Genomic DNA, 10,577 nt, shown 5'->3' on the forward strand with positions numbered 1-10,577 from the left:
TTTAGATAAGTAACGTGATTTGGTAGAGAATTTTTCAAAATTGGAAATGTTAATGTGTCATCATTAAAATAATTCTACTCATAAGAAGGGGAATCAAAAACTTAGTCACTAAATCTAAATTAAATAAAATTGTGCTTTCTCGTAACCGCCTTGTACATTGTTTAAATATGAGGACCTCGTGCAATGAAACACGAAAATAAACATTTCAGTTAAGTAAATTAATTTCAAATAGATCTTGTGAAATAGATATATGAAAATTAATTTCACTCGTCACTAAAATACGCAGTCATCTCTCCCTCGGGCGAATTCACAATCTGTAACTTTAGTAGTTTTTTAATAAAGAGTTCAACGATAGGGGGAATTTTTTTGTAAGAACTAGTCTCACTCATTTATTGCAATCGACTTGACGGATGGAACAACTCGTTAAGCGCTTGAAATCGCCTGGAAGTATTTTATACTCGGGACAATCTATTCAGAAAAAAAGTTACCAAAACGGAAAACAAACACAAATTTAAAATATTTGCGAACTTTTATTTGTACCCCCCCCCCCCCCCCCCCCCCCCCCCCCCCCAGCAACCGAAATATGACACGAAAATATTTTAAAAAGCTAAACTTTTACATATTTCACACTATTAAGTGAAAAAATAGTATTTTTTCATGAAAATTTAATATTTTTGATTATTTTTCCTTCTTTACTACAAATTCGTCATTGTTTGAAAATTCTAAACTTTTTTTGAAAATTTCTCTTTTTGGTGAAAAAATTTATTTTGTGGCAAATTCGTTTTTAGTGGTACAAAATTAATCTCCTTGGTCTTTAGCAAATGAAAATTAGTCAGATAAAAGTCAGAAAAATGTAGAGAATTTCGCAATGGGGATTTAGTAGCAACCCTGTATACATTGAATTAATTGTTAATTAAAATATAGTTTTCGACAGAGATATATAATTTATTTAATAAAATTGTACAATGTTAAAAAATATTTTAAGTAATAATACTTACCAGTGTGGTACGCTAGGTTGACCGACGTATGGCCACAAGTGTTTCCAGCTGTGTTCCGTGCTTGGTTGACAAATTGCTAAATACAGAAATGAACTAAATGCGCAAATCGCGGTTAGAATTTTCATTGCTCACAAAAAGTGTTTTTTAATTATCTTTTCGTAAAAACTGCAAAAAGTAAGGCTTTAATTTCGAATATATACTTTCTGGGCTTGCAATGAAGAGTGGGGCGGATAAGTAATCCCTTTTATTTGCTACTTTTCTGAAAATAAAATCTTCAAGAATTTGACTATTCATCCTAAAAAAAGGGGAGGGGGGGGGCTAGGCCACATAGAACGATATAATCTTATTATGTGCTTATGATTTCCTGTTTTAATTTTTTAACAACAATACTTATGCTTGCACAAGCTTTCAAGAATTATAAATAACAAATAGCGAAGATGGCAAATGTTTACAACATTTTAGGGCGGAAATGGCAGACTTTGGACTGACTTTAAAATTTTGAGAAAGGGTCAATAGTAGCATAAAATCAAAAAAAAAAATGGAAGGAATATAGTTTCATGTAATTTATCAAATATTCTATCGATGCAGTACACAAACTTAAACAAAATTAATGAATTCTTAACTCAATTCATGAAAGTTCATCTAAAAAGTGAATTTTATCAAATTGAGTTGAGCTTTATAACAAACTGATGAATTTGTTAGCGAAAATAATTTATTTTCTACCAAGACATTTTTAAAAGTTGAAGAATTTCCAACAAAATTAATACATTTTCAACTAAGCTGTTTTATTTCTAACAAATATTTTTGTTTGGACGGTTGAGTTTTGAAGTTGAAAACAAAAACAGTTTTACAGAAAGAGATAAATCTTAAAAACAAAAAGTGAGAAATATTTAAATGAAAGTGTTTATTTTTCAATCGAAGCAGTTTAACTTTCAATAAAGCAGTTACATTGTCGAATAAAAAGGCAGTTTTTATAGAAAATTTTTCAATACTTAACAAGAAAGTACATATTATAGCTAATCGGTAGGAATTGTAAGCAAATAAGAAATTTAAAAAATTGAATCCAATATTTTAATTTTCCACCAGGGATATTAATTTTGATCAAAACTGTTCAACTTTCGAGCAAGAGGTTAGATTTTCAACAATGGATGAATCTTATAAACCTGCTCTATATAAACGTCCATTCTTACAATTTATAAAATAAAAAAGAATATTTATAAAAAACGTTAAAGCTTATGTTTAATACATTAAAAGTATTAGGCGAGAAAACTAAAAATTTTCCCCATATAAAAAAATTATTGTTATCAACATTCGATTTCCTGAAATTAACTTTATTGAGGTTAAATCGCTTTTCTCAGTCAGATAAGAAAAAACGTAGGCTGATTTAAATGGCCTTAAAAGCTGATTCATGAATTTTAAATACAAAATGTCTAAACATTTGAAAGATTTCTTTGTGCAGCTGTATTTGCGTATTTCAAAATGTTAACATTTTTGAACGAAATGAAAACATAAAGAATTGACAAAAATTTCTTATCTATTATTAAAATAGTTATCTATTTTAATATTTAAAGTTATTCTTAAAAAATTGTAATTCAAAAACTCTGTTGCTTAGTCAAAATATCTTAATTTTGTTAGGGCTGCATATATAAATTAAAATAAATTTTTAGTAATACGTGACAGCTAGAAAATTCTAATTAAAAAACGTGATTCTGTATCATTTTTAACTTTATTGAAACAAGCACAATGTTATACTTTGCAACTTGTAATAAGGCCACACCACCTCCACAAAAATAAGATTTCAAAAGTTTCTAATTCAACACGGAAAAATATCATTAGTTTCACAATTAATCAAACACACATTACACACATCTAAAAAATTTCTTAGAGCAGAGAGTTTATCACTTTTTGAAAATTTAGAAAAAAACTTATTACGAATCTGTCTGTCTGTCTGCGTGTCTGTGTGTCTGTATGTCTGTCTGTGAACTCGATTACTTAAAAAAAATCTATTAGATTGGCCTTTGTTATACTCGTGTATTGTCCTAAAACAAAGCTTAAATTCATTAACCAGCCATTTTGGATAAAAGTTTAAAAAGTGAGAGCATTTTGAAAATTTTTTAATACACATTTTTTTATAATTTAAAAATTCTCTGTACAGTTTTTAATAGTACTTGAAAAGAAAAATGTTGCTTTTCGATTGCCCTACAAGATTATCATATCAACTTTTTTAATTTTTTCGAAAAATTGAAAGTTCTAATTTTGACCACACAAAAACTGATCAAAATTCAAACATTGCACACACGACACAAGCCAAGTAAAAATATTTACAAAACATTTTTTCATGCAAAGTAGAGTAAAAAAATTTTTAAAATGGTTTTTTTACATTCTCACCCAGTGTTTGTTAAATGTCCACGTTTTGAGAAGAACTAAGAATTTTTAATGACCTAAACTCAAGGTCAAGTTCGTCAGTCAGCCATTTAGGATAAAAATTGAAAAGGTGAGCGTATTTTGAATATTTTTGAGACCACTTTTCTCAAAATTCAAGAATTCGCTGTATGGTTATTCATAGTATTTAAAAAGTCGAACAATTTCAAAGATTTTTAAATATATAAATCCATTAAAAAAATATATATTTAACAAAAGTTAATTCATAATCACCAAACTACTGTTTTTAAATAATTATCAACTCACGACATTTATAAGATTTGCTAACCAAAAATGCCACATTAGCTATTTTCGCTGGATTACTAATTAATAATGTTCTACATCTCGAATGTTTTGCAAAATTAATACAGGATGGAGGCTGACTTTATACATAATTACCTACTCAAGTTTTCACTTTTCTTCAATTTCTGTGGGGAAATGAGGGGCAAATTTTGCAAATAAATTTTTTGAAACAAATTTCCGACTTGATCACTTTTTGCAAAGTTTTATTTTATTTTCAGAAAATGAAAAAAAAAACACAAAATTTTTTAGATGACCTTCGGAATTTTTTTTGTTTGACTGGATTTTTGTGTCTTCTTCTACTGTCCGCATTTGATTGCTTTTCTACTAGATGGACAAATAAACATAAAATTAAGTCTCCAGTTTAAAAAATTTAATTTAAATTAAAGAGAAAAAAACTAATCTCAACAAGACAAATGAATTTTTAACTTAGTTGATCAAATTCTGACTAAAAAAATTATTTTTACAAATTGTAGTTGAGTTTTATAACAAAATAATGATTTTTTCAGCTGAAAAAACGAATCTTTTATATAAAATAACATTTTTTTTTAAATCCATGAATCCTCAACTATTTAATTTTTTTTCTACCAAATGGAATAATTTTAAACAGAATTGATAAATTTTGAACTAGACAGAAAGACTTTTAATCAGATGGTTGAGTTTTGATATAGGAAAAATTAAGTTTCTAAAAAAGAGATGAATTTCTAAACCAACAAGTAAAATTTATTTAATCAAAATTGTTGAACTTTTGAGCTAAAAAGTTGAAATTTAAAACAAGCAGTTGAATATACAATTAAAAAGGTGACTTTTAATGAAATTATTAAATTATGAACAAAATAATGAAATTTAGACACAATCAAATTTTTAAGGAAGAAGAAAAAGAATATTATCAAAATATTTAAATTTTAAACACAGTTGATAAATTATTAACAATGTAGTTCAATTTTCGAGAAAGCACTCATGTTTTGTGCAAAAATATTTATTTTTCTATCAAATTGTTGAATTTTCGAGCCGATAATACGAACCTTCTATCGACAAATTGAATTTTCAACATAAACATGTCAATTTTAATTAAAAAAGTAAATTCACAACCAACACCGGTTTATTTTCAACCAGAAATTTGCATTTTTCAACGAAAAAATTATCAACATTCTGTTTTCGAAAATTACCTTTATTAAGGTTAAATCGCTTTTCCAAATCAGATCGGACTAAGGTTGACTGATTCAAATGGTCATGATAGGTGCTTGTTGAATTTTAAATACAAAATGCCTAAAAAGCATATATTTCAAAATGTAGGGTTTTTTGAATGAAATATAAAAATAAATAACTAAACTTCTTCTATGTTACTAAAATGGTTATCTATATCAATATGGAAAGTTTAACTTTAAACAAAATTAAGTTTTGTTTGCGAAAAGCATATGGGTTATTTAAAATATATTAATTTAGTTAGGGCTGTTTATAGTAATTAAAGGAAATTTCGAGAAATACCTGATAAGCATAAAGTTTAATCAAAGAAAATTTGAATCAGTTACACAATTTATGAAACGCACATTTATCTAAAAAATTTCTTAGAAAACAACATTTACCTCTTTTGGCAGAAATATATTTTATTCTCTTTGCCTAGAGATTAATATTTTTTATTAAAAATTTAACTATTTTATGTTTAGTGAAAAATTTATAATTTTTCTAGTGAAATTTCAACAATTTTATTAAAAGTAAATATATTTTGTTAAAATTCTTTTTTGGATTCAAAATTCAAAACCCTAGAAGTCCAGTGATATCCCTGGAATCACCCAGAATTCACGGAATTCATGCAATTCACAGAAGTCAAGGACTTCAAGGAATTCACAGAATTAATGGAATACCAGGAATTCCCGAAAATCGTGGGATTCATTGGATTTGAGGAATTAATGAAATTCAATAAATTGAAGGAATTTATAAAATTCATTAAATAGAAGGAATTCACGAAATTCATTGATTTTAAGAAATTCATGGAAATTATTTAACTGAGGAATTCGAGAAATTCACTGAAATCAATAAATTCACGAAATTCATCGAATGGATGGAATTTACAGAATTCACGAAATCCGCGGAACTTGTAGTATTAACGCAATTAACGGTATACACTTAATTTATGGAACTCACGGAATTCGGGAGATACGCTTAATTTATGGAATTCACGAAAAATCTAGAAATTACGAAATTAAAGGAATTCGCGGGATTAGCTGTAATCACGGAATTTACGGAATTCGAGGATGTGACAGTATTTATGTAACACCCGGAATTCATGCAATTAACAGAATTACAGTGCTTCAAGGAATTCACGGAATTAATAGAATTCAAGGAATTCGTGGAACTCCATGAATTCCGTACATTTCTTGAATTCCGCGAATCATGAATTTCATGAATTCCTTGAAATCCATGAATTCCGTGTTTTCCATGAAATCCATAAATATGACCTCCAATCCAAGTCAGCTAAATTAAAATTTAGGATATTAGAATAAGATTAAAATCTAACTTAAAATCCTTTTTTAACGTCCAATAATCAAATTGATAGAAAGAATTCCTGAAATAGAATCTAGAATTACGACTAAATTTGGACAACCACCACAAAATGTTCCCACTGCAATCTGAAACACAAAAAAGGAACAACCCCCCCCCCCCCTCTCTGTCCCTCAAGAAGAAGAAAGAAAGAAGGACATTATTCGTTTTCAATTTGATTAAAAAATGAAAAGGAGGAAGAAAAATGAGAAGGCAACCAACCAAATCCCCTTCCTTCTCTTTTTTATTTCTTTTGTCCTTTCTATTCCTACCATTATCAAATTTAAATAAGAAATATTTGTAAAAAAAATAATCGCCATCGTTTCGGCACTCCTACAGCACCCTTATCAAGGCAAAAAATAATAATAATTTTAAAAATAAAAAAGTTTTTGAAAAAAAACGAGACAAAAGACAAAAAAAATGAAAAGACAAAAGGTTGTCAACCAAAAAAGATATAAAATTCTAATAATACGTTCCACGTGACAGTCTTGTGTTAGATATGTAAGGTTGCGAAACTTAAGAGTTGTGACTTCAGCTGCCTTGCAGCGTGCCAGTGAACGAGTGCGTGGGTGGCCAGACAGGTTGTAACCGAAAGTTTCAAACTGAATACATCAATTACACACGAACTCCAAAGATACTATCTCTGACGATTCAAACGCTCTACAGATGCGAGCGCCCTGACTCTAAAAGAGCAAGGGGAATCCCTCCCCCCTCTTCCTCAGTCCTACTTAAGTGTTGGGCGCGCGCGGGTACTTTCTGCCTTGAATGCGACGTGCGCGCTGCGCGTTGTAGGCCTGTGTGCGTTTTCAAGCATCACCCCTGAAATTTAAACGTCGCAAGAGTAGGAGTAGGAGTAGGAGAGGTGAACGGAAGATACTAGTCATCCGCATCAAGTCGTCCAAAACTTAATATCGGGCGTGGTGCATATTAAGTAATATTTTTTTACGGCGCGTGTCATTCTACATTCTAGTAGGTCGCAAGACTTTTTTAAAGTGCCAAGCATTCATAAACCCCAGCACTACCCTTCTGAATGGGCTTTACATATCAAGTAGTCACACTGCCGACTCGATCTACAAAGGATTCAATTCCGAATAAATTTAACTATCTTTACGTTCATGAAAAGAAGTCTAGTGGTGATTTGGTAGAAAGGTACATGTAAATTCATTTCATGTAACTCTTAATTCTGTTCTTATTCTTTTTGAATAAATCATATAGTAATTAAAAAGCTTCTGACTCATTGCAACACTGTAAACTGACACGGTACCCATAGGACTGATAGTGATACACGCAGACACAAACAAATAATTGGTCAGATCACACCAGTCTGACATAATCAGCACACTGGTCTTCCTTTTGCACATTTTTTTCTAAACTACCCTCGTTTTTTCTCGGGACGTGACAGATGGTTTAAAAATTTCGTTAAAAAGCAATTTTTAGGTTTGAAGTTTATTATTTTAGTAAAAAATTCATCTCCATTATTGAAAATGAATCTATGGAGCAAGAAAGTCATTTATTCTTAACTGAGGAATCAAATCAATATTTAAAATATATTGATATCACACATATGGTCGGCTTGAAAAAATAATGGCTGTAGGCAACCGCCCCCTGCCTAGATTCTATTAAAACGCTGACGTTGTATTTGCCATGTTAAAAAAATGGAAATGAATCACATTTCGTAGGATTGCAAACTGGCTTTCCTCTGATTATCACTGCATACATTTAACTAAACTGAAATTTCCCAAAACTCTTCTGTCTCATATATATAGCGCCCCTGAGCTTTATCCTACATTAGCCTCTTGGTTACACCGGTCCAGATTACGCAAGAAGACAAAACGGACTAACCAAAAAACAAAAAGCCAAAACCATAAAATATCAAATAGTTAGATTATTTTTTTTAGAATTTATCTCTTTTAGTAAAGAATTTATATATTTCGGAGAATTCAGTAATTTCGTTTAAAATTTAGTTTTTCGTTTCGAAGTTTTTGGTTGGATATTTAAATATTTTATTGGAAGCTCATATCTTTTTTTTTTTTGGTTTAAAATTCACGTTAGTCTATAGTTTAGGCGAAGCAATTTACCATGTTTTTATGTAACCGAAAATAATCGCCTGCCATCTGGATTAATTTTGGGTAACACGAAGTAGTCCACGTCTTCTGAACGGCACATCGAGTCGTTCCGCCCTCAATTTATTGCAATTAATATCAAAAAAATTTTGTATGAAAAACATTTGGTAAATAAATAAAGGCATAATAGAATTTTTCAATTTAATCACCGAAAGTCTTTATTATTGACATTAAAATAAACAGATACATAGTTATTAAATTGAAAATAAAATAATATTCCGTATTTTTTTTAGGAATCCTTAATTTGGAAAATTAGTGTATTACCGCTTCATGCGTACAGATTCGGGCTCTCGTAGAGGGGAAAGTTCCATTATTGAAACTCCTGGTTAATTAAAAAAATTGTCACTAATACCCGCATGGTAGAAATCAAACCTGATAAGAATAGAATTAAATTCCTTGCAGTTGACTTTCAAACATATGAAATAATTAACATAATATAACGAAATATGTTTATAGTTATAGCTATAATCAATTGGAGTGCCTGAAATTGTTTGTAACAATATTTTTGGAAATATTTTTAAAAAATTCAAAATCTTTGTCATAAAGTAGTGCTGACGTTAATCAGAAATATGAAGTGAATTGCATCTAAGCTCAGAGACAAGATTGACTTGATTCAACAGAACAGTTTGATTAACCTACTTTGTTTGTTGAAACTGAAAAATTTGGTCGGGTCGAATTAGCCATTGGTTATATTTAGAAAGCACAACGAAATAATTTCTTTAATTGGAAGTAATTATTTATTTCAGCTTGTTTCGTTGAGTCAGCCAAATAAATATGTTGAGCGGAATATATCATTTATCATGGGGTCAATTTATGAAAAAATTAGTACTAGGAGCACCTGGACACTGACGATGTCAAATTGATGGCAAAACTGAAGTCTTGAACAATCTGCAGAACATTTTAAGGTTTAGTGCAATTTTTTATTTGCAGTGCGCAGTTTAGTTCACCGGTGCATGTAATTTACCTCGAAATTCATAATCACCATAATTGATAAAAGGACACCAAACAAGTATATATTTGTTTGATCCAACCAAATTTTTGTTGAAAAAGCCAAACGTTTTCCTGAGAGTAGATGTTAGCCTTTTTCCTCTGTAATTCATTAATTAGTGATTCAGATCAAAATTACGGAAACTTTCCTCACTATGAGATCCCTCGGACTTGGGCCTGCCCGAACCACTATTGATCGTGAGCCTCAGATCTTCCAACGCTGCAGGTATACGTATAATTCGTCCCACTCTTTCTTGAAACAGATCAAATTCAACGACCTGAGATAAATGCAACATTTTTTTTATTCAAAGTCTGGTTTTCAAAAACATATTTAAAGAATTAAAGCCTTACTCTATGACCTTCAAGAAGAGGCTCCGAGAGCCAGCCTTTTAAGTCAATCGCCCGGATCGCCAGGTACCACATGTTTTGCCATGTTCAGCACTATTCCAACTTTTTCTAAAATTAGTATTTTTATTATAAGTTAAATGCTGAAAAACTGAATATTCTGCTTAAATTCTTTTTAAACGGCTGCATATCAGCCTAGGTCATTGCTTATAAAAGAAAATTGGTTTTTATGGTTTATAAAATTCATCAATCATTCAAATTTTTTTTTTTTTGGTTTCAACAATGCACCGTTATCAGACAAATTTAATACTTTGTCAACTGCTTGGTTTCATTCAAGATGTGACTATTGGGAATTTCGTAAAGAATTTTAATTTTCTCTCCAAATAGGTAACTTCAAACATGGATCGAGAACAGAGAAGTTCCGTGAAGAATTTTTGACGTTAAACGGAATTTTTTGATTAAAAACATACCAACAATTCCATATTGTAATTTGAAATCGTATTCTATGATTGTACGGTTTAGAGGATCAGCGTAAAAGAATTTGTAAGGCCGAGGACTTTTTTTTGTTGAGAGCGAATATGGTCCCACACAAATCCACTAGTGACTGAACAAAGTTCCAGATTTTTTTTCAAGAAACGCATCCTTATCTTAAGAGTACAAACTTCCCAAATTGCGTTTATGATTGTCCGGATTATCATTCGTCGCTGTTCAAATATAATATAGAATTTTAAATATCATAATTAACCAAGGAAAAGCAACTCCTGTAATTTGCTAGACCGATCGGTTATCCAAAATAGTAATACACGGTAATCCAATTGTTATTCATGGTAATTTCAGTCCTCTGGAGTAATGTATTTCCAAT

At 30.2% G+C, this 10,577-nt stretch overlaps 1 protein-coding gene across 1 annotated transcript in view; it reads right to left on the reverse strand.

The window, feature by feature from the left end:
• LOC117175960 overlaps positions 1-1,123 on the reverse strand; it is a 48,233-nt gene extending 47,110 nt beyond the window's left edge. The window contains exon 1 of the mRNA XM_033365839.1: positions 999-1,123. Coding sequence (XP_033221730.1) covers positions 999-1,123 — 125 coding nt within the window. The remainder of the gene's footprint in view (positions 1-998) is intronic.
• Between the last annotated feature and the right edge of the window lie 9,454 nt (positions 1,124-10,577).

The sequence above is a fragment of the Belonocnema kinseyi genome, chromosome 7 (genome assembly GCF_010883055.1).
Source record: "Belonocnema kinseyi isolate 2016_QV_RU_SX_M_011 chromosome 7, B_treatae_v1, whole genome shotgun sequence".
Classification (NCBI taxonomy): domain Eukaryota; kingdom Metazoa; phylum Arthropoda; class Insecta; order Hymenoptera; family Cynipidae; genus Belonocnema; species Belonocnema kinseyi.